Below are 24,962 nucleotides of genomic sequence, written 5' to 3'. Positions count from 1 at the left end.
TATAACTGCTGCAATCAGCTTAAAAAAAATCAAATGTTAAACACAAATTCTTCTAAATGAATCAGTTTATTAATAAACAATACTCTGGATGAGGATTATAAGTAGACTTTAAGATTGTGACCAAAAACTGAAGTGAAATAAAAAGTTTGCAGATGTTTCTACAATAGTTTGTAAGAACGAATATGAAATAATTAAAAGAAAACCTTTCAAACAAACAGTGCTTACTTGTAAAGCAACTTTATTTCTCTTTCATCAGCATTTAATTTGGTACAATGAGCACCATTTCAACTCGGTGATAATCTCAAACTATAATCGAACGTCTTCATAAAATCCAAAACAGGCGTGTCGTCGTCGTCATCGAGCCACCCTCTGTCCACGGTGAGATGACTCAATTTTTATGTGGTCGAGTAGGAAATCCAATTATCTGCACATTGTGAAATTCACCAACACAAAGAAAAATCACTAGAGGAGCCCTGCAGTGAAAAGTACACAGAGGCGGCAGTTGGAGAAAAGGCAGGGGCGCAGTTATAAACCAATAGGTGCAGTTCAATTAACGACCTTTCAATTATAGTTAAGACTTCTTCAAAAAGAAAAAAAGAAAAGGGGGGGAAATACCCGAGTGGAGTTTATGAAGAGGGACAGCACATTCAGATTGAGCACATGCAAGACAAAAGAACAAAAATTGACATTAAAAAAGTAGTCCATGTACAATTATACACACAAAATAAACAAATGAGGAGAATTTATTGACAGACGAGGATCAAGATCCAAGTGCAACCACGTGTGCCTCCTCCCACGTTCTACACCACGCTTCCCAGTTGTGACCGTGTTATAAAACAGCAAAGTAACTTCTAATCCCAGATTATCGGAGCCAGGTTTCTATGAGGAGTGGTATTGATCAATAGTCCTGTGATCAGAGTTTGACTCTCAGACGCCTAATGTGACTATGGATTCAGGGTTTACACTGCACAGGGAACGCATTATCCAAAGTCGTTAAACTTTAGAAGCTAAACTAAGCTCTCAATCTCGATCTTAACATTTAAAAAGCTAGAGCTGTCCACAGTCTGTGATGACGAGCTTCTTTGTGGGCGGGCCTCCCTTTGTGCCCAGCTCTCCCATCTGTAACACCACATCCATGCCGTCCCGAACCCAGCCGAAAGCCACGTGTTTGAAGTCCAGGTGTTCGGCTTTCTTCAGGGTGATGAAGAACTGCGAGTTGTTGGTGTCGCGCCCGCGGTTGGCCATCGACAGGATGCCCGGTCCCGTGTGCCGAACATCAAAGTTCTCATCCTCGAACTTGCTGCCGTAGATCGACTTGCCTCCTGTGCCGTCACTCTTGGTGATGTCACCGCCCTAAAAGACGAATGGGGAGCTTGTTAGTATTGTACATGGAAATACATCCCTTCCATGTGAGAGGACAGTCATTATTAGGGCTGTAACATTACACCAAATTGCTGCGATACTATCGTGGGACTGTGACAATATCTACCAACCTATGTGGATATAATGCTCGTAAAGTTCATGACTCTAACAAGAGAAGCCAGTATGAACGCACTCTACGATCACTCCTTGTCATTGTGTAAGTCTGTTCGAACAGCAGAGGGCGCAATCATACTGCTCAAGAAGACAGACTCCTTCTCATAAGACCCGCCCTACTCCGCCTCTGATCGGTTGGCTTTGTTCTCAAATGCTTGACTCAAACTGTTAGCTCACACAGATGCTCAGGTAATGTCTGTTTTCGGCGGTGTTTGAGCTGCAGTAATGCTCCGACCTCTTTACTCATTCTCCGGAGCCACTTTTTCGTTGCCAGAGTGTCTCTCGGGACAGCCGGCCCGTTTGCTCCACCACCTAACGAGCCAAAAGACACTGCAGCCGAGACAGCCAGGTGGTGTGTCGAGTGCCTGGGTAACTCTGCTTCTAGCTGTTTGTTTTTACAAAGCAACTGCAAGGAAAACGCAATGCCATTAACACTCGACAAACACTGAACATACAGTTAAGAAATAATAATGCTGACAGAGATTTTCATGGCTCTGGTCCTCCGCTGGACAACCAGAAGTACCCCAAATTATTTCCCTGTGGTATCGAATATCAACATTTTTCAAAGCACTGTGTAGAAGTTAGAAGTTCCAGTTTTGTGACAACACTACTGCAACATAAACATGAATCAAATTAGGGCTTTGGCGACTAATCACGGCATAGATTACGTAAACATGTCGATTTGCATGGCGTACGTTCGTATTATTTGCCTCGGAGAACCAGCTGCAGCTAAAAATCTTCACCCACTAACATCTTAAGTGTGACGTACTTTTGGACAGAGACTCAACAATGTGGTGCTCTGTTGTTTGTGATTTGGAAATTGCTTATCACATCAGTGCAACTAATGCAAAAACACTAGAAGCTTTTTAAAGCACCATCCTGTTTGGTTTCTGTCCACACCCAAGTATGACAAATCACAATTATCCACAGAGAACATGTTTCTGGAAAAACTACTGAGCTGAACGAAACACATTTATAACAACAAACCAGCTGAGAAGTTATGTGAGGAAGCAGGAGTCAACAACATAGATGGAAAAAAAAAATCATAGTGTGGCAGAGGAGATGCACCACGATGAAATGAGTGGTACAATGTGAAGTCTAGACCGTGTAGATCCTTCAAAATAAATGTGAACAAATTCACCACTTTGTTCAGAGTAGATTTTCTGTGAATGAGTGCTGAATGCTTGCGCGTCAACAAAACCAGGGCAAACTCAATTTCACTTTTTTTCCCTTTTTAGTTATCGTAACCTTTTCCTGGCACTGTAAAGCATGCAGTCTGCTGTACTGTTGCGCCTCGTCCCCCTCATTGAGTGAGAGTGAGAGTTCAAACAAATTTCAGACGCCCTGGAGAGAAGAATTCCTGTTTAAAGTTTTTAAAAGAAAGGGGCTGTAAAATCTATGTTGCAATCAGGAGGGTTGCACCGTGTCACTCCCCATCGAAAGGCTGACAAACAGGGCGTCTCTAAGGGGCAAAAAATGAATGAAGGAATGAAAAGTGATAAATATTACTTCATGCAACAGTGAGTGACTTATTCTGCACTGTTTTCTGAGGATTAAAATGGGGTTAGGACTTCCAGAACCCCACTTTGGTTTCAAAATCCTCCCTATTTTTGAGGTCTCAAAGTTTTTACACGTCAGATTTCAGGACACGACATGCAATATTCAAACTATCAGCCCAAACCTGCGAATAAGTCAGCGCTACTGAAACATCTTATTTGTTTTGTTACATTTAAATCGAGCTCTGTTGTCACAAACGCATCAGTGCTTTTATAACAGCGTTTCACATCTTGATCTCCTCACCTGACACATGAATGATGGTATGACCCTGTGGAAGATGGAGTCCCGCAGTCCGAAGCCTTTCTCGCCGGTACAGAGAGCCCTGAAGTTTTCCGCGGTCTTGGGGACGATATGAGAGAAAAGCTCGATGGTGATGTTGCCTAGTGTTTCACCGTCGGCTGTGACTGTGAGGAACACCCGGGGGTTAGTGTCTCTGGAGTGCTCTTGAACTCTTGACATCTGTGGTGAGGACGCACATGATGATTCGCTATCACTTTGGCCCATGCGACTCTGACACCCGCAGAACGTCTTCTTGAAGGATTCGGCGATCTCTGCGGTTTTGAACTTAGCCGCCAGTTGCTCCACTACACCTTCGCCATCTGGAAAAAGAGAGGGAAAGACGAGGGAGTATCAGCAAGAGGACGGATAAAAAGTATCACTATCACGTATCAGCTTATCACAAAGTAATCCGTTTTAATGTAACTGGCTAATGTCTGCCCTCAGAAAATACGTCTGTGTACCTGAGTAGTCGGTGGCCGTCCAGATCAGCGCATTGGCCGAGACGTCCATGGGTTTGAGTTCCATCGCCTGTGAGATCGTGTGATTGGCACAAACTCTCAGCACCTGCTCTCTTCTCATCAGGATTCGGTAGAAATGTTTGGTTGGGTGGAACATGATCTTGATGTCACCGATGCCTCGCTCCTTCCACTGGCCCAGGTCCCGGTCCCATCGGTACAGCTTGGTGCGCTCCTTGAACAGGATTTCTTCATCCTCCTCTCCGGACTTTGTTTCCACCTGAGAGATGGAAAATTACACAAAGATGAGGTTCTGTTTGCCAATTACCAAACTTCACTCTAATGTCTAAAAAGCATTTTAAATGTACCTCTGGTAGTGACACTATTGGCTCAAAGTGAATGTCCACATTATTAGCGGCATCCTCTTCATCACTGCCCTCCTCATCGCCATTGTTTTTTGGAGCTGGGGTCACCCCTGCCCCGAATACTGCCGCTCCAGCATTGGCCCACGAGAAGTTAGAGTCTTAATAACAGAGGAAAACAATGAATATGCAGCGAAATGTTATTTTGTTGTAGTAATGTGTTGTTAACGATGGTTGTCAAAAAGCCCATTTCAAAGAAAACGTCCAAACCATTTGTTCCAAATGCATATCCGTCTGTGGTTTTGGCCAAGTCAGCAAACGAGAAGCCTCCCAATGTGTTGAAGCCAAAGCCGGAGGAGTCTGTGGTGGGAGGAACAAAGTTATCATTAAATACTTGAAAGAATGTAGTTTCTTATTCCTCTCATTTCTATATGCAGGACTACAGCAGACAACAACATGAACACTGTATAAATTCATGTGAGGCAACAGAATAAAGCGTAAGTAGGTAAAAGTAAAACAATGAAACCGACAATTCATTCAAAACATTCGAAATCTTAAAAGTATAAATCAGCAAATATGTATTTAAAGCATAAAAAAAGCTGGCAGGAACATTTGAACAAAGACGGCTTTTTCTCAAGTGCAATGTTTCACTGCTGAACCACACAACTGTAGCAACGAACAGGAAGTGGTGTATACCTTGACCAGTGGTTGTAGCAGTAGGAACAGCAGCTGCAGTCCAAGTGGTGGACTCTGGCTCTGGGGTCTTCTTAGTGGACAGATCAATTGGAGAGCTGCTGCTCTGAGCTTCAGTCTTAGTCTCTGTCGGCTGGTCTGAGGTCTGCTCCTCGGCTGCAGGTGGCACGCCTGCAGCTTCTACGCTGCTGGATGACGGAATCGACGACGGCTCCGATGACGGCTCCTCGAGGGCCACAGGAGGGCTGCTAGAGACCTCTTCAGCTTGGTTTAACTGGGCGTCCTGAAAGAAGTTAGGAATTAAACTTCAGTAAAACTGATGGACTCTTGATGATATAAAACTACATCTGGTTAAACTAACTCAGTTAAGCCAAAACAAGTCAAATTAAAAGAACGACATAATATGATAATGCAGTCTGAGGCGTGCCACCAGCAGGAATAAACAGACTGACAGTCACTTAAATGAGCATGGCAGGAGACTTTCTACAAACTGTGTCCATTACCAGGTCTTGCTGTGCCTTGCGGACTTCCGTCTCAAAGTCTTCGGGCTTGTCGTGGTCTGTGTCGCTGTCTGTGGTGCTCAGGCCGCAGAAGAAGGTGGGTGGAAGCTGGAGGCTTTTAGCCTTCTCCTCTTCCTCTGGTGTCGGCTTCTTTTCCCACACCACCTGGCAGTCTGGCTCTGAATACAATTACTTTTGATGAAGTCCACGTACTTTTCATCACATGGTGGAGAAGATCATTATTTATCCCAACAGCCCTAAAAATGTATGTGAAATAAAATAACATACCTTCACCACAGGCTGCAGCCTTTCTCTCAGGAGGATCCGCGTAGAGCTTTCCATTCAAGGCTCTTACTGCCGACTCAAAGTCCTCGTCTGGAAATGAAAAAAATGTTTTAAAAAACTCTTAAATCACATTTTGTTTTGTTCTTTTGCTATGAACAAGATGCTGATGCCACAGTTCCCTTAAGCTTGAACAGAGACAGTTGTTTATTTGTTCTACTTCAATGAATGAAGTTTTAAAATATTTAGCAGTGATGTCCAGCTTTACAGATATTAACTCAGCTTGTTGACTTCATCGTGTCATTCATCTGGATTTAATTTTTTATTATATACCCTAATGTACTTTCAAACCATTGTTTTTAAACACTTTCTTGTCATTTTTTGGAACCAATCCAAATTTAGGGGTTTTTGGGGAGTTACTTATTTTTTCATGCAGTCGCATTTCTGTTTTGTTTTTTTTTGTTTTTTTGTCTTTATCATATTTTGTTTTCATCGGTTTGGTTAAAAAGTGACTAAATAAAAAATAAATCAAAACAATCTTGATGTTTTTTTGCTTTCTCTAACCACTGTATTTGTTTGAATGAAACCTATTTTGCCTATTTTCCTATTTCCTATATTTTCCTACTTCCTATTTTCCATACATTCAAATTCAGGATGGTTTTGTCAAATGTACATACAGCAATCATGCAGGCGACAGGAAACAGGCAACGACCACTTTAATAAAATGATGCACTAATAAAAGCACTTTAGAGCCTTTTCAGCCCTCTACGGGGATGCATGTGGTCATATTCTGGTTTTATTAAATGAGCTGATTGTGAATTAATAAAAAAAAGTAACCAAACTATCAATGAAAAAAGAACATTTTCAAGATGAAACAAATGAAAATGTACTGTGTCGTCGGAGTTACCATGTTAACTTTAAGCCCACAAACTTTTCCACCCTTGTTTCTGATCTTTTGGTCTCACCATCAGTTTGGTCGTCGCTGGCGTAGCCTGGTTCATTCTGGTAGCAGAAGAAGGTGAGAGGCAGCTGGAGTTTCCTGGCTAAAGCTGCCTGTTCAGCAGTGGGTTCCCTGACATACACAACCTCCACCTCCGAGTCCTCGTCCGACCCTGCGCTGCCTCCTTCTGCCTGAGGGGGCCCTGCGACAGACATGATGGGGGAACAATACAGTCAGGCTGGTAGGGAAGGGAAGCAGAAATTAAGCCGCTTTAATCCCTTTATAAACTCAGGTGTTAGTTCCACACACACAAACAAGTCATGCACAGCAGAATGAATAGCATGCATCTGATTTACAAACATGTGAGACATGTTGTATTAAGAGAGTATTTCTGTATGCAAACATCTGTGTTCCTCATTTTATTTGCCCGACTCTGCACTTACTCTTTGTGACATGGTACTGTAGCATTAAACAGCATTAAATACCTGAGCTTTAACTCTAATTAGCCATTGCTGAGGTGCACATCACTGGCAGATGCCAGAATAGCCGGGGAATTCCACTTCATGCTGTTGCTACACATCCTGCACTAAAAATGGCACGTGTGACGTTCGCACAGTCGACGCTCTCTGTGGAATCTGCTCAGCTCACCTTCCAAAAGACATCAGGCTTTCACTGATGTGTCTCCTGTTGCAGTACAACACTCTAGTTTGATATAACATGCTACTGTAACTGCTCACTACAACATTCACATATTCCAATTTTAACTTCCCGACATCGGTGAATGTATAGTCTCTCAAAAGATTCTGCAGAAATATAGCAAAACTGTTTAGCAACTATGGATTGTGAAAACAGCACGAGATCTTCTGATTGTCCTTCAGTCTAGATGCACAAACTGAAGGACATTTGCTCTTTATTAGGGTGGAGAAATAAAGTTTAGACTTAAGCCCGACCGATACTGATTTTTGGGGCTGATGCTGATATTGGTTCAGTAACCCACAAATGTGGTTATCAAACACTTGTGACAAAGATATGTCATTTTAGCAGGATATTTACAGTTTAACAATAAACTGAAACCTTAAACTTTACTGGTAATGTAATAATTATAAATTACCTCAAGCATCTTATTGAATTATAATCTTGGAAACAAACAAAACAAACATAGATAAATCAATAAATGTTTCATATCGCTGCATATCGTGCAACATGTATGCCAATATGATGCATCTGTGAAAGGCCAGTATTGTCTATCCGGGCTCTAGTTTAGACAAAATTAACAGTTAAGGGCTAAAACTCACAACTAAACTTAGTTTAATGTGTTTGACCTCTTATTTTATCTTAATCTCTTATGCAAATTAATTACTCTCAAGAGAGTAAACAAACAAAACTGTAAAGAAAGTGCAAAAAAAGAAGAACAATTAAAAAGGTTAAAAAGGTAACCAGATGAACATGATATTATCATATATGTATTTTTTACACAATATCAATAGTTAATTTTTTAAATATCACGGTTGTTGTAAATATTGCAATATTGTGACACCCCTAATATCAACATGAGTATTTTATCATGACATAATTTTATGGAAAGACAAAGGAAATAAAAGAGATCCTTGTTTTTTGAGCTAAACCTACTTGAGAAAGTCAGACTAGATAAATCTATTTTATTCATCTTTAAAATAACAACACTTTCGGTGCATGTTATTATAACATCTCAGTGAGTCAGAGGGTGAGGACGGAAATCCACGAAGGTGACTGAACATAACGTGAATTAAACTTCTGTGAACCTTTCTGCCCGAGTAGCGTAGATACATTTTCATCAGCAATGGTGGTTTAACAATGAAGACTCCCATTATCCCACTCTGCTCATGTCTTTTGTTTGATTTTGAGTCAAAGACCCGTAGTGGCAGAAAATACATACTATGTGTTTAAGTGTTACTATAAATACTAAAATTAATTGTACAATAAAAACTGCATCTCCACACACTGGACATGCAACACGTTAGCTTCAATGTTTTTTTCCACTCCGTGCATCCAGGTTATTTCTTTCTAGTAGTAAGGGCCAGCCAGGTGACAGCTGAGAAGTGTTAACACACACTGCAGTGATTAGAGTACCTGGGGGTTCAAATTGGGTGGTTGATGTGCTGGTCCAAAAAGCCATTGGGTTATCTTTGAAAAGCCTAAAATCCAGCCCTAAAGGATGATGGGTTGTTGAGCGAAGAGAAACTAATTGTGAGGCTGGTAACATAATCAGAAAACAAGGCCAAAATGTGAAATACTCTGTTTGTGAATGAACTGTGTTTAAACTCTGAGGGTATGCACCACATGTGTATATTGTAAACAGTTTTACTAAAGGCACAGATTACCAGACTATAACATGACGTATATAAAGTGGCTACATGGGGAGATTCTGTCCTAGAAAATTTTGAGAAGGGTCTCGGCTCAGTCAGCTAAGATGAAGGAGCAATGAGATGCAGATGAAACAAGACAATGGAGTAAAACTCAAATGAACAAAAACAGTCGTGATACTCATTCAAAAACAGAAAATCAGACATATATGGCACTTATATTCAGATATTTCTTTACCTTTCTCTGGGATTTTGAAGGCTGGTGCTGCAGGTGAAGCCTTGGAAGGAAGTCCAGAGTCTTTGGCTTTTGAACTGGATGCAGACTCCTCAGATTGAAATTTAGGAGAGCCAAAAAACCTCTGAAGGCTATCGGTGCCAAAGACAAACTTAGGGGGTGACACCACCGTCTTTGAGGGGTTGACTGGACCCGGAGAACCAGCTGCACACGGCTTACCATCGGGGGAAAGCTCTGTACGTTCCTTTGTGGTCTCTTCCAGGACAGCGATGGCTGCCTTCCCACATACAGTTGGTGCCGTCTGTGGAGACGCTGTGGCTCCGCCGTCTTGAGGTGTGGTGACCCTGGATGTAACTGGAGTCATGAGTTCCTGTTTTTCTTGTGCAAACCTGGCCTCCTCAAAGACCTGTTTGAATGTGTTTGCAGTGTCCTGCAGCTTGAATCTCACAGCCAGCTGCTCAATATTACCCTCTCCTTCTTCAGCAAAGTCCAAGGCGCTCCAGACCCAGGCCTTCTCGGCACCCTTCATAGGCTCCAGCTTCATGGCTGATGAGATCCAGTGGTTGGCACAGATCTTAAGCACCTGGTCTCTCCTCATTATCAACCTCACTCGTTTGGTGTCGTAATTTTGCAAAAGCTTGAGGTCTCCAATACCCCTTTCCTTCCACTGACCCAGTTCTTTATCATAGCGGTACAGCTTGGCCCTGTGAGTAAAGACCACCTGTTCATTCTCCTCTCCTGTAGAAATCTCCACCAGGTCAGGCAATGGCACGACAGGTTCAAAGTACTGGCCATCCCTCTCCTCATCCTGGGTCACATCCTGCTCATCATCGGTGCCCACTGACCCTCTGCTCTGGTTCAGCTTAGCAGGAGACTTGGAGGGGCTGATGCCAGGTTGGAAGCTGAAGTTGAACCCACCAGTGGACTCTCCGAAGCGGAAAAGGTTCTTTCGCAGGGGGCTGCTGGCGAGGGGAGAGGCATAGACTGAGGAGTCGACGGTATCATCTAAAGCCTCTTCTCTGAGGTCGTAGTTATCCCACTCCAAGGTGGGGCCAGTTGTCTCACCAAGAGGCTTGATTGCAAGGCTTGAAACATTGCCAGATGCTGTGATGTCTCCTTGGTTGTCGTCATCTTTGATCTTTGTTTTCTCGTCTGTTAAAAAGAATTTAAGGTCTTTCAAACCAGACTTCATTTCCTCTGCTTTCTGAATGAGGTGTGCTGTTCTGCCCGAGTCAACAAGCTTGTGGGGGGTTTGTAGGGGGATGTCCAGGAGAAGTCTTTGACACTCTTCAAACTTCTCCTTAAACTCCTCAGCGAGCTCTGTGGTTTTGAACTTTGCAGCCAACTGTTCAAGTTTAGCATCTCCATCAGAGAAGTCATTGGCCAACCAAATCCATGCTTTGTCTGAGCCTGCCAGGGGCTTCAGATTCATGGTGGTGGTGATCCAGTGGTTGGCACACACCTTGAGGACTTGCTCTCGTCTCATCAGCACCCTCAGCCTGCCATTACTGCTGTTCTTCAGGAATTTAAGGACTCCTACGCCACGCTCTTTCCACTGACTGCTGCCGGTGTCGAATCTGAACAGTTTGACACGCTGAGAATAAAGAACTTGTTCATCCTCCTCCCCCGTCACCAGGTCCACCTTATCAGGCATCTGGACCACTGGTTCAAACTGGATGTCATCATTTTCTTCCGTTTTATACATGCCATCGTCCTCCAGCTCATTTGTTGCATCGGTCTTGGTGGGGGTTGCCTGTAATGATGTGAACAGCTGTTCACCAGCCCCGGAGAAACCTTGGAAATTGGGATCTTTCTGGCCAAACTGGAAATCTCCTCCAGAGGATTTTGCCAAGTCTGCAAAGCTGAATTCACTGCCTTTACCAGCAATTAATGGATTTTGATCTTCCTCGGCTTGCCCCACTGAGGGTGTTGCCACATTTTCATTCTCCTTGTGTTTGTCAGCTATACTTTTCAGAAAACTGGAGGCTGACCCTGATGGAGGTTCATTATCAGTTGAGGGGGTCTCTTTTTCGGGTTCCTGAAAGCCAAACTTGAAGCCACTAGCTGGAGTGGGCATTGAGAAAGAGAAGGCTGAAGAAGTTGTGGTACTAGATCCAGACTGAGGAGCTTCAAACTTAAAAGAAGCAGCTGAGCTTGTATCTTTGCTTTGACCAAACTGAAAGGTTTTGGCAGTGTCAAAAGGCATTGTAAATCCAGTTGCAGCAGGCTGGCTTGATGAACTCTTGGTGCCAAAGCTAAAACTGAAGGTGGAGGCTGAAGGAGCAGCGCTGGTTGTGCTTTTAGCATTTGGATTTGGTGTCATGCAGGCCACACACTTACTGGCAGAGCCATCGTTTCTCACCAGACAAGCGTCACAGTCCCATTCTCCATCCTTCTTGCCGAACATGGCTGCTAAAGAGGAGGGTTCATGTGGGGCCTGGCAGGAAACACATTCAACAGCTGATGCATCATTTCTGACCAGGCAGTTATTGCAGTCCCACATCCCGTCCTTTTTTACAAAATCAGCCCCAAAATCTGACACTGCTGGCAGATTTGATGCTACTGGAGCCCCCTCTGTTGATTTAGCAGCAGGGTTGGGGGTTTGACAGGCGACACATTTGTTAGAAGAGGCTTCATTTCTGACTTCACATATATCGCAGTCCCACTGCCCAGGCTGCTTCATAAACTGGGCGCCAAACCCTGAGCCAACAGCAGATATTGAGGGCTGCACTGCAGCATCTACATTTGGTGGCACTGCAGTCGTTTTAGGTGAGGCTTTAAGAGCGTTACAAGAAACACAACTGTCAGCAGAGGCCTCATTTCTTTTAGAACATGTCTCACAATCCCACTGACCTGGCTTCTTGCCAAAGCCAGCCCCAAAGCCAGCACCAAATGCACTGGTTACAGTGTCAGCAGGTTTTGAGGTGCCAAATGTGAAAGAGGAGGGTACAGAAGCTCCAAAAGCACCAAATCCAGTAAATGTAGAGCCAGAGCTACTGGGTTTGGATGAATCAATGCCAAATTTGAAAGTAAAGGGACTTGCTTTGGTTTCAACAACAGGCTGAATGTCGGGCTTGGATGAGGCATTGGGATTTGCAGTTTGACAAGCAGCACATCGCACATCTGTGGGTTTATTTCTTACACAGCACATAGCGCAGTCCCATTCTCCTTCTTTGGCTGCGAACTTGGCTGCGAGTGAGTCAGAAATGTTTGGGGTTTCCTCTTTCTTCTCAGGTTGATCATGGCTTTCTGGTGATTTGAGCACAATTTTCTGGGCTTCCTCAAACTTGGCTTTGAAAAGCGATGCCTCATCTACTGTTTTGAAGCGGATGGCCAGCTGTTCCGGCTTAGGCTCTTCATCCGCATAATCAATGGCATTCCAGACCCAGGATTTGTCAGAGCCAGCATTCGGTTTCAGTAGCATGTCAGCAGTGATGTAGTGGTTTGCACAGATCTTAAGGACCTGTTCCCTTCTCATTAGGAGGCGGACCTTCCCTTTAGTGCTGTGTTGTAGGATTTTAACATTTCCAATTCCCCGCTCCTTCCATTCTTTTGTCTCTGTGTCGAATCGATACAGCTTTGCCCTGTTGCAAAAGATCTCCTCTTCCTCCTCCTCACCTGTTTTCACATCTACTTTATCAGGTAGAGGTACAATGGGTTCAAAGTGTGGACCATCCTCATCCTCCTCAACATGAGTGCTGTCATTATCGCTCTCTGCTGCCCTTTCCTCTTCTGCAGTCTTGCCAAGCCCAAACACTGGCTTTGTAACATCACCAAATTTAAATGGCTGCTCCACCTTTCCAAACAGACTTCCAGTGCCTGTGCTCTGTGTGGAATCAACAAAAGAGAAGGGAGTGGCATTTTTAGTGCCAAAGGTGAAGATGCCTGTTTGGCTGGGAAGCTGCTCCTTGGCTGGAGACCTCTCTAGAGCAGGATCTGTTTTAGTGGGAATGTCTGATGTAAGAAGACCAAGCAGACTTTCACTGTGCTTGGCCTGTGAAGGTGGGAAAGTAAAATCTCCATCGTTGGATTTAAAGTTGGAGTTGAATTTAAAAGCAGCTGAGGGTGTCGACTGTGCGACTGCCGGCGCTCCAAAACTAGGCACTTTGGGGACTTCAGCAGGTGCCTGCTGGCTGAAGGAGAGCTTCCCAAAGTCCACAGGCTTCCCCTCGATGCTCTTTGGAGGCTGAACAGGGACTACGGACGGCTTGGTGAAGTAGCCAGGTTCAGGCAGGGGAGGGTTAGTGGTTTGTTGGGTTACACTCTGGCCATAATATTCCTCACTATATGGGGAAAGAAGGCTTGTGGCTGGTGATTCAAATCGAAGAGGGGCACCAAAGACTGGTTCTTGGGGAGGGTAAATGCAGGGTGGGGCTGTCTGCAGTGGAGGAGTATGAGTGGGCGGCTGGTAGGCGTACATATGCGGCTGAGGTGGCATACGGTTCATACCATACATTGGGCCCTTTGTGAAGAGAAAAAAAACAATCATGTCACTCAGTATACTCTGAACAAGTTTATTTCTGTGAATACGTGTTAAAACAGTGATAGTTACCTTGGTGGGGGTTACATTTGCTGCTGTGCGCAGGAGATACTGAGAGTTATAAGCTGGAGACTGGTTGTAGTACACAGACGGGCCTGTGGTGGCAACTACAAAAAGATAAAAAGATATAAAGGTTATAAACTATTCCTGTTCAGTAGTTGTAGATAAAAATATGGAGCTATTTATCTGCTTTGGTTCTATGTAGTGTGCTGACCCGTTAACGGCGCCCCATGATAGGGTTGGACCGGGGTAAAAGGCTCCTGCAGGCCCTCGGCCCCATAGCTCTCCCCATACATCTTGTGATGAGGTGAGCCTGCGTTTCCTGAAGCGTTGTGTCTCAGATCATGGACCTCATTCTGTAAAACAAGGAGCTTAATGAGAAGTGATTTGACATCTACACAGAATATATGATGAGTCTTTGTCATAACCTCCACCAAAGAGGTCATGTGTAATTTTCCTATTTTCTTAATACGTTTCATCATATTTGAGTAAATCTGCTGAAAACCAAAACACCTTCTCCATATTTTACCTATTTCAATGTAATGAACCAATACATTTCCATTAGTAGGAAGACAGGCAAACCATATTTAGTTCCTCTTTTAAAATACCTCTGTTATTTACTCATTTTTTAGTTTTTAAATTTTTTTTTTTATCTCTTATTCTGACCTTGAGAGCTTCAACTTGCTGACACAGCATCTGTAGGAGACTTTTCTGGTCCTCCGCCCAATGAGGTGGCGTCTTGGAAGACATCTTGACGACAGGGGAGAGAAATGATAAAAAGTCACTGATTTGTGTTCATCTCTGTGATCTATACAAGGAAACACTGAATATATAGATGACATCAAGAAATCTCAGATGGCAAATAACCTGAACCCACCAAGTGTCTTTTGGAAGGAGAGATGCTTTTGTTTGGAGAGGGAGTGGAAAACTTAATGTGGGATATGTTGGCAGATGTTTCTGTGGGATGAGCAGGGCTGGAGTGAGTGGGTCCTAGTCGACCCTCCTCCTCCTTCTCCTCCTCTTCGTCCATGGCCTCCCCACTCTCCCCCAGCTGCTGGTTCACATCGTTTAAGAGATCCACAACTTCCTCCATGGAAACAGGCAGCTGGGACACAATAGTAAATAAATGGTTACACAGCTGCAGAACTTGTTCTGTAAAGAAATGTATCACAATTGATATATTTGAAGGTTCACTTTGCTTGGAGCTACAAGAAATGTAACTTACCTTGTCAATGTCATCTGCGTTAGCGCTATAGATCTTTGATAAATACGTCCTGAACTTTCTCAGAAAAGTGATGCATCTGTCTTGGGTCTCCTCAACCCCGTTGGTGGCCTCCTCAGATAACCGCTGGTAGATCTGCCGAGGGAAGCAGCACAAACGTTGAGGTTAAATGACGTTTGACCAAGATTATCTTGTTTTTTGTTTTGTTTTTTTAGGGAGTTGCCCCATATAGCCGCTCAGATAATGCCTGTAACAAGGCAGCAGACACAGAAAGATAGAGCAGAAGTGAACGAGTACCTTAACTGGTACAAACAATGAAAACGTTTTAATTTGCACTTTCTTTTGGTAATCTGAGATCGTCTTGCATTGCTTAAAAACAGCGATGTCCCTTTCCAGAAATCAAAATACTCAACAAGGTCTGTAGATTATCTTGAGTAACTGGGTGAGCAACCAGCGTTAACAGAGACTCATCTTGTTCCATTAAATTCACAAGAACGCAGACATCTCTACGGCCGATATCTCCAAAACACTGCAACTTTGAATTTGAGGTGAAGTGTCCCTTAATCTGATTTGACTCCCAAAACCGAAAGCAAATGCATTCGTAGGAAGCCTAACCTTCCACAATGTTCAATATTTTCTGAACAAGACATTCATTAATGATTGCTGACACCATTCGTTTGTAAGAAACTGTTGGACCACTACCTGCGATTAATGGGAGGGGGGAATAAACCGGTTCTTGAATACCTTCACAAAAAATAATCTTTGGCGCACATCTATGCCAAAAGGCTTACCTGTGCCAAATGCCAGATGGATGACATGTTGTTGATGGTTTCCAAGGCAGCGATGGCCTCCTCCGTCCTGCCTTCAATGTCGAGGAGAGCTGCATATGCTATCTTAGCTTCTTCTTCATAGCCCCTAACAGAAGAAATCTGAGAAGGAAAACAGACATGCATAAATACAATTTGTAAGCCAACATTGTACAGCTTGTTAAATTCTTCATTCTTAACACATAGAAGTATCACAGGTGCATAGATTTGCCCAAACCCTAAGATCTACCATGTCAACCATTTGAGCTAGAGAATAACAAACAAATATGACTACAGGATCGTTTCATTTCAAATACTAAAAAAAAAAGTTTGTTAATTAAACACCAGATTATGTTTAAAATCAAGCTTTTTCATAATATCACATAATAAAAGCAAACCATGACAAAAGTATTAACCTGAATGTCTTTGGAGGGGAAGTGTATGAAGAGCGGGTCAAGTGGTTCTGGTATACTGCGTCTGTTTTTGATCCTTTCCAACAGTGGAAGTACAACTTTCCAGTAGTGGACACTGCGGCCGATGTACTCCTTCTGGTCGTAGTAAGAGTTCACGCCATCACCCTGGGTTATTAAACATGCATCAAGGAGAGAAGGTCAGCCTGCCACACTAGCTTAACGCAGTCAGACAACATAAACGTGGTCAGACAGCTACAAATTCTACCAGGAAACAAACAGACACATATTCAGAGAACCAACACATGTGGCCATTTGGACCTCTCAATCTTATCACATTTAATAGTCGCAGAGTTAATGACAGAAGGGAGCAGGTGGAAAGGCATGTGTATCTGTGCAGGATCTGGCAAGGTGCTGAGATATGCAAGTGCTATTTTACTGTCCGTGCTGAATGTCTGCGTGTGCACGACTGCCACCCACAACTGATCTGGCCCCGTTATCTAACCATCTTAATAATGTTTTAAATGAGGGAAGTTGATATTCATGCATCACATACTGTACAGCTCTCCACCTCTACACCTTGTTGTCCTTTGTCTTTATGCTATGACGCTTTCATAAGGTGGCACATGGCACTCATACTGCATAATATATCAAAGCAAGAACTTGTGAACTGTAACTTGATGCCTCAGTAGTTGATTACAATTTTAGCTCGTGTTCAGTGTGAATTTGAGTTTGGCATACTGTCCACCTGAGGACTGAAAACAACTCCTTTCTTGTGTCTAGCTGGCCACATGCTGAGCTTGTGGAAACAGTGCATGTCTGTGTGTGCACTGTACATGTGTGTGTGTGTGTGTGTACCGTCTGGCTGAGACACTGAGCCCAGTAGATGGCTAGCGCTGGTTGAAGCCCATTTTTCTCTCCAGCCCTCAGAGTGTTCAGTCCATGCTGCACAATCATCCGTAGCTTGGCTGACATACCAGGCCTAAAAGGAGACAAACAATAGTGAATAAAATGGCATAATGAGTATTTACACTAAAATGAACCAGTAATCTCTTTAGACGCCCAACTCCTCTTGGGAAAATGTCAAGTTTGTGGCCACACCTGTACCGTCTTAACATTAACAAGGAGGTTAAATCCTGTCGTCAGAACAGTTCTTTCTTGTTTTTAATGCATTTGTTGAAGCAAAAGTACTTTTATTGGGTTTATGAGCGACGTAGCCTGACAGCAGACAGTCATAATGACATTTAACAGTTAATGCTACATTATTATTATTAACTTTAAACCAAGTGTTCCCCAAATTACAATGCCCTCACTATTAATTAACAGGGTTGACAATGTTCATGTGACTATTGCTAAACAAACAACAAACTTGTAAGCGTGTATTCTCATGCAGTTACTATAGTTACTATCACTGACTGACTACTCAGCGTGAGACCTGAGAAAAATATGACGAGTTTTCGCACTTTCGAACATTTGATCAGCATTCAATGTATTCCCAGTAATTTTGTAATCTTTCAGAACATATTCGACAGTTTCCAGTGTTTTCACAGTGACGTCAGACAAAGTGAAAACTAACCAACTCCAGTTTTACTCACGCTGCTTGTTTGTGAATGAGGCTGTAGATGGCGTCCCACCACTCCCTCTGTCTGACGGTGGTCAAGAGGCGAAGGAGAGGAAGCGGGAGGCAGCGAGGCTCATAGAGCTGCTGTTGTTGCTGCTGGTTCACTCCACTGCTGATCTTCGCCGTCTCCTGGAGTTGGCAGTGGCTGCAGAACACCACACCTTGTAAAAACACCTGGATGGAGCAAAGTGACAGAGAGTTTGACATTTGGAAGACATGCAACATTTCAGAAATAATATGAGAATTAAGTAGCAAAAGTACCATTTATCAAATGAGAGACCTGCAGGTATTAGGCACTTGAATTTAATGCTTTTCAAGACCGAATGCAAGACTGATTTTTGGAGAAATCCTCTTATTCAAGCAATGCAGGTGATTAAAAAGGAGTGTGTGTGTGTGTGGTCCTGTGCAGATGTAGGTTTTATGTAGAAATACGATTATTGGAGGGTTAGATTGAAAGAGCTGTAACATCACAAATGTGGACTTTCATCCTGACCATTTGAGATTTAATGAAACACTCTCTGTAAGCTTCACTGAACCAGCCCACATGATTCCACCTACCTCCAGGTCCAGCAGGCAGATGGACTCCGGTGCATTGGTGTCGAGTTTGGAAGTTTCCAGAGTAAGTCTAGGGAAAAGCTGCTGCAGCCAGTCCCGCAGGCCCACTCTCTGGGCCAGGAGGGTCCACTGCAGGCCCAGCCAGCTCAGATGTTGCAGGTCACCACCGTGCAGCAGGATGGAGCCTGTGGAGGAGGAAACAAAGTTACTACAATGTAGGAGTAGTTAAAATGTCACAACAGTTTTTTTGTTATTTACAAATAGTACTACTTCTTCAAAGTAAACAGAATCAGAGCTGCCAACTGTTTTGATAATGGATTAATCATTTCACTAACATTTGCTGGTTCTAGCTTCTTATAAATCTCAAGATTTGCTGCTTTTCATTCATGAAAGTAAATGGAGAGTTTGGGGGTTTTGTGCTGTTGGTTGGACAAAAGAAGCAAATTTAAGACGTCACTTTTGGCTTTGGGAAACTGTGAAAAGCATTTTTCACATTTTTTGACGTCTGATCAACTAAATAATTAATCCTGAAAACAATGTGCAGGCCTCAACAGTACGTTCTATGCCTTTAGACATCAGCTTGTGTAGACCACAACACCTTTAACAGAGACTGATGATTTATGGGCTGCAACTATGTGACGACCTAAAAGACTTCTGGGACCTACACCCTCATTAAATATACAGATGTTACATATGTTTTTCAAGGACCCCATGTTAGTTATTAAGTTTATAATTTATTTACATTTGATTGCTGATGAAACAATAATATATACAGATGGAAACAAGTGCTTATCTAATTCCAAATGTAAGTGTCAAAAATAAAAGTTGACCTTAAAAATGAAACCCAAACAAAAAACAAAAAACTGAAGAGCTCTTCGTGCTACTGCAGCACTCAGGCAGATGTTTTGTTTTGTACCTGCGTCCCATTTGGCCAGTTGAGAGAGCTCTGGCGCTGTGGTGTTAATGGAATGGATGTCATCATTGGCAATAAAGGACGATCCAGTGGAGGCCTGTGGTCCAAACAGGAGCTCAAACAGAGAGTCCTGACCGCTACGGTTCCCAAACGCCTCCACCACCTACACACAGATGACGTTATTATGTTTGTTCCTGAACATATAAATTAAACATCAGTTTGTCTGCATACTGTATGATGGATGTGCACTTCTCACTCCAGGTTTTAACACTATAACCTTCAAACAAACTAAATCAGAACACATGGACCAACCTCTCTGATCAAGGTGGATGAATCAGTGCTCAGGTTCATCAACATGTGGCCGGCCTGACTCTGTCTGTCGTTGGCCAGCAGCTCCAGAAGCTGTGGGGCTGCCGGGTCTCTTTTGGTCACTTTAGCCTTTGGTCTGGGGACCTTGTGGAAAGACAAACAAAACACAGTGTAATCAAAAAGGCTTCTGGCCGTGGCTCCCTAAATAGGCTAAGAAACTTAAGAATGAATACTTCATTACACGTCCTCCAAGGCAACTGTCAAGACTTTGTAAGTGAAAAGTTCTGCTTCTATTATTCATCTGTAGACCATAGCATTGCTTGGTCCTGAGTAGGTTTGTAACAATGCAAAGGGTGAGGGGAAGTCGAGCAAAAATGTATTTTTTTTTCAAATAAAAAACTGATGATAGGACTTTTGCAAGTCCTGCACTTAGAGAATCCTTTTTTAAAGAAACGTAATGGCTTGAATAAAACAAGGTAACATCATCCATCACATACTTTAAATATAAGATTTCATTTTTATAAAAAGGAAAGAACATTTTTGCAGACAAAAGAAGACGTTCGGCTGCTTGGTGAGTACCTGATACGCCAGCAGGTAGCAGAGTGCAGCCAGGTCAATGACGGCCCTCCAGGTCTGTTGGCGATCCTGAGCCAGCTTCAACAGCAGTGTGGCAGCATGCAGATAAAGGTGACCTCTCATCTCTACAAACATCTCACAAAGATCATCTGTGTGGCGGCCAGCGACGCTGCTCAGTGTCTGCATAGCTTCATCAAAACTACACAGAACACACACACACAAAAGAAGCTGAAGCTTGAAGAAAACTACTCCAAAATAAAAAAATGGACATGAGACAGTGGACTTTAGGGCTCCATTTGATTTCTTGGATACAGCTCTTCTATAGTGTATGTATACAAACACAGTAGCTCAGCATGACCTACCCTCTCAGGGCATCGAGGCTGGGCTGCACGCTGCTGTCAGACAGTGTGATTCTCAGCAGGCTGCAGTGGGCCAATAGCAGCTCCCTCTGCAGACGTCGACACAGCTTCTCATTACTGGAGACGCTGGGCTGAGCTAGATACTCCTGCAACAAAGATAATCCAATGTTTACGGATTAACTTAAAGAGTTAGCTTTAAAGCTCCCAAAATGCATCCTTGTCTAGCTTTGTAATATCTACTCTGCACTCCCGCCCGTCCCTGCTGACCTGCAGCGTGTGCAGCACCACTTTGTACCAGTCCAGACTGCGGCTCAGCAGGCCCCTCTTCTCAGCAGCCAGGCAGTGCTTAACGGCTTCATCCAGCCGTCCGTCCTGACAGAACAGCTGAACCAACTTCACGTTCACATGAGCGTCAGCTGGCCTCGCTGCCAGCTCGGCCTGGAGGAGGTCGAACAACCGGTTCCATCCCTGCTGACCCTGACGACTCAACAAACATTCCTGCAGAGAGGAACAGATAAACCAAAGAGAGTCAGTTTGGCATAATTACCTCCTTTGATTAATATTCACCTGCTTCCTCGCTCCTTAGTGAAATGTTAGGGAGGGACATAGACCGCGATCTAGGCAGCTGTTGGTTAAATATGAGCCTCACTTTCAGGTTGAAGACAGCAGGGTTTCCTGGCAGCAGCTTGGCAGCTTTGTCCACCCAAAACTCTGCTCTGCTGTCACATTCCTCTTTATTGACCAGCAACTCAGCCACCTTCAGCACCAGGTCCCTCTGGGCTGGGTTCAAGTCCACTGACCGCTGCATTCACACAGAGAAGTGCAGACATACCAGTGTCAGACATGTGAGCTATCCAAAGGGCAAGACTGCACCAAAAACAACACCAAAAACATAAAAGAAGAAAGACGAGTAGAATGGAAACTTTATTTAGACCCTAGTGAAATCATGCGTCGGAGAGTCCAATGAGGTTATTGAATAAACATGAGGAGTCTAAGGCAAGTCCAGAGATGTGGCAGACATTTTAAAACACATGAAAGAGAGCTTTGATTTCAAGAAACATGTGTGTGTGTGTTCTTCCTACCTTGTAACATCCTACTGCCTTGTTGATGTCTCCCTCTTTCTCAAAGAGCTGGCCAAGGAATTTGTGTGCTTTGGGATCCCTCTCCTGGACTTTGAGATACTCTGATACATGTCTAGGAATAGCATGAAAAATGCAAGATTGCTATCAGTACAACGGAGACCTCATGAGGAGCAGTAGCACATCCAGTCAACAAAGGGGAAGTTTGTGTGCTTACCTTTTTGCAAGTTCATATTCTTTCGCTTCAAAGTACAATTTAGCGAATAAAAACCCTTTGACTGGCTTCTGCGGAATGAAAACATTGAGGATGATTATTTGCAAATCAACCACATTTTGAACATTTTTATCCTGCTCATCATGTTAGCTAGCAGGCACAAGTATACCATCATTTCATTTATTAGATGTCTTATTGAGAAGTATTATGCCAGACAGTCCTGATATGATAAAAGTGAACATGTTAGCCAACATGGTTATAGGATTATCTCCACTTATGATTTATTTTTAGACTAAAGCTAGTGTTTCCGACTTGTTTGCTGAGGTTTATTTCCTACATGGCTACTTGTTCTTAGGGCTGCACCTACTGTACCTATTATTTCATTGCAGCCCAGTTGCCCAGATATAATGTCAGTAGTTAATGTTCCTGCAAACCACAGGTTGACATTTGTCCTCAACATGGCATACCACATTTGCATTATGTGCTTATTAGCTGATTTTCATATTGGGAGACAGTGGGGATGGTGGTGGTGTTATTACAAGCCACAAGGCTGCCAAGCGGGTGGCCTGTAGGGAGATTTCCAGCTGTTTTGGTTAGTTATTCTAAGCCAAACCATGATGTTTTCCTAACCTAACCAAGTGTTTTTAGTGCCTAAAACTAAGCAGGCCAGCACAGTGTTGTGACGAGAGAGAAATATACATTTGAATCTACACAAATGTAAAGTAGCGACATAAAGAAACGTTCAGTTTTAACTTGTCTGTGGTTTTGCACAAACGTAGTTAGCTAACTTTAATTTATTCTGTAGATTTGGTCATTAATGTTGATTTATCTGTCAATTATTTGCCTTATTTTGACAACAAATCAAAGATACTCACTTTCCTGTCACAAAGGAGTAAAGAAACTAGAAAACTTTCCAATATTTTAACTTTTATTTCTTTAAAAAGTGACTCAAACCTATTGATTGGTCATCAAAATAGTTGGCGATTAATTGCAATAGCTGACAACTAATCGATTAACCGTTTCAGCTCTAGTTGCCGGCTCCTTTACATTATGTGTTTGTTTCGATTCCCAGGAATTGAAACAAGTTACCTCAGCACATTAAGACCAGCATTTACAGATGTTCGACTTTGAGTTACTTTACTGGTGACAGTATAGATATATAGTGTCTTGTGGCCCAGTCACCATGACTTTTGCACCCTTGCTATCCTTACATCGATAAAACAGATAGTCTGGCACTTTTCTTCAAATCTTTCTAGTTTAATGGTCTCTTTCTCATCGACCTATCAAATCAACTAAACTGCACATTTGTGAGATTATTGTTGCCCTCCGTTAGTACAGTCATCGAGTGTACTAATAAGTGTTGAACGTTGACAGATAGTCTGGTCGGCAATTAAGCTAAATTGCTTAATTTCTCAGTGAGGTTTGGTGGCAGCTACTATACACGAGTTTAGCGGGACGTATTCCGGTTGAAAGGGGATTTGAAGCTATGTTGTTGCACGTACATGTTAGCAGTAATAGCTGTAGCTATAAAGTAGTCGAAGTAGTTGAGTGAACGCTAACTAGCATGGCTAACTGGCTAGCCGTTGGCCGTAACAACCCATGCCGCGCATTTTCTTAACATAAAGGGGAGGACACGACGAGGCGTCATCATGCCGGTTAGCTAACGTTGGCGCTGCTAGCCGGTTAGCTGGTTATAACACAGGTTACACAGACCACAAAATTCAAGATAACCGATTAAAGGACGGCTTAAGAAAATCGACTACAACAAGCGCTCATTCGATCCCGGTGTTTAGGTTGTCTCCTCGGACCGGCTGGACTGACACATGCTGGACTGACATGATGGCAGCAGCATGCTAACATTAGCCGCCGGCTTAACTTACCTCTTTGAGTGAGGGAGAGGAAGTCTGTACTGAGGAAACGTAACGGTCCACTTCAGCCTTACTCCGTCGCATGGCTCCCGAAAACTAATACTTCTAAAACGACTGACTATGGCGCTGTTGAATACCAGGAAATCACAATATATATAAAAACTGACGCTTCGACTGTCACTCCTTAACGTTAACTCCCCATGATGCTACTGCGCAGTCTCACGGCCGTCAAATGGCAGAGGGTCACGTGGGTCGGGCTCGTTCTTGAATCGGGCTCCTCAGCCAATGAAAAGCGAGTATTGCGTTTGACGCACGCTGACGCACTTTATTTTGAAGGATTGGTGGGTTGGCTGGGGTGAACCCTCCGGACCACACACTCTTTGTGATGGTGTAATGATATTATTCAAATACTCTGCGATACCAGTACTGATATGATTATTTTATATAACACTTATCATACACAATCTCAACCCTATTTGGTTATATTTTTTATGAATACATTCATTGACAATAGTGAAAGTGAAAGATGAAAATCCCATCAGGGTCAGTTTAAGTTGTACCACAACATCTATCAAACCCATTATTAGTATACACTGCTCAAAATTAGTTAGGGATTTTTGTTTAGGACAATGCTGTTTTCCCATGATGCTCAAGGAATGTTTTGTTGACTACAAAACTTCACCCAACTTCCCACTGGCCTAGGGGTCAGCAGATAATGACTGAATTTTCATTTTTCACAAAATAAAAATCCAGATATGTCACAGAATAAACAATCAAGTGAAACACTAAAATATCACAATGGGGCGGCTGTAGCTCCGAAGGGAACTGGTTCAAATCCCCAGCTCCCCCAGCTGCACATTGAAGTGACCTTGAGCAAGATACAACTGAACCAAATTGCTCCTGATGAGCAGCTGGCACCTGTCATCAGTGTATGAATGTGTGTGTGATTGGGTGAATGTGACAAGTGTTGTAAAGTGCTTTGACGGTCAGTAGACTGTAAAAGTACTATAAAAATGCAAGTTCATTTACCATTTCCATTCCACAATATACCTAACTAATTCTGAGTAGTGCATTTATACTATATATATACTTTACTTGCACACACATAATATTATTACATAAAATCAGATGATTAAAAATAACAGATGTGTCAGCAGAGGTCTAGAAGCCATCAGGCTCATACGATGAAGCCCTAATCACTAAGTGCTGCTAACATTAGCTGCTGTTTGCAAGTAACTGTGCAGTTTGCACTCCTATTGGCTGATTCTGCCGGGACTGGGAGCTTCACTCACCGGGGGAGTGTTTGTTT

General features: G+C 43.1%; 1 protein-coding gene across 2 annotated transcripts; it reads right to left on the bottom strand.

Annotated features, from left to right (window-relative positions):
* Window positions 1-221: 221 nt before the first annotated feature.
* On the bottom strand, window positions 222-23,893 carry ranbp2 (RAN binding protein 2). Of its 2 annotated transcripts, XM_084362743.1 has the most exons (30): window positions 23,666-23,893; window positions 21,789-21,856; window positions 21,575-21,686; window positions 21,142-21,294; window positions 20,760-20,990; window positions 20,496-20,638; window positions 20,137-20,332; window positions 19,561-19,701; window positions 19,252-19,411; window positions 18,339-18,520; window positions 17,755-17,954; window positions 17,018-17,141; window positions 16,166-16,327; window positions 15,735-15,872; window positions 14,947-15,078; window positions 14,599-14,826; window positions 14,388-14,471; window positions 13,936-14,077; window positions 13,734-13,828; window positions 9,185-13,643; window positions 8,714-8,791; window positions 6,630-6,806; window positions 5,671-5,757; window positions 5,386-5,561; window positions 4,886-5,165; window positions 4,460-4,549; window positions 4,196-4,350; window positions 3,834-4,107; window positions 3,337-3,692; window positions 222-1,353 (listed from the first exon to the last, which is right to left on the bottom strand). In XM_084362743.1, exons 1-30 carry the CDS (start codon window positions 23,735-23,737, stop codon window positions 1,048-1,050), a joined length of 9,201 nt encoding a protein of 3,066 aa, XP_084218869.1. In that variant the 5' UTR covers window positions 23,738-23,893; the 3' UTR covers window positions 222-1,047. The 2 variants fall into 2 exon arrangements, with proteins under 2 accessions (XP_084218869.1, XP_084218870.1); XM_084362744.1 differs by lacking the exon at window positions 8,714-8,791.
* Between the last annotated feature and the right edge of the window lie 1,069 nt (window positions 23,894-24,962).

The sequence above is a fragment of the Pagrus pagrus genome (assembly GCF_965226575.1).
Source record: "Pagrus pagrus genome assembly, chromosome: 9".
In the NCBI taxonomy this organism is placed as follows: Eukaryota; Metazoa; Chordata; class Actinopteri; order Spariformes; family Sparidae; genus Pagrus; species Pagrus pagrus.
Note: the sequence above shows the minus strand (reverse complement) of the source record. Positions and strands in the feature narration are given on the sequence as shown.

What these genes read in the sequence shown, in the direction of transcription:
- ranbp2 (XM_084362743.1), bottom strand. Translation starts at nt 23,737, where the DNA reads ATGCGACGGAGTAAGGCTGAAGTGGACCGTTACGTTTCCTCAGTACAG. An exon ending in AGCCTCGATGCCCTGAGAGG is followed by an intron (nt 20,333 to 20,495) that starts GTAGGTCATGCT and finishes TGTTCTGTGTAG; the next exon opens with TTTTGATGAAGCTATGCAGA. An exon ending in CACCCAATTTGAACCCCCAG is followed by an intron (nt 6,807 to 8,713) that starts GTACTCTAATCA and finishes TGTCTGTCGCAG; the next exon opens with GGCCCCCTCAGGCAGAAGGA.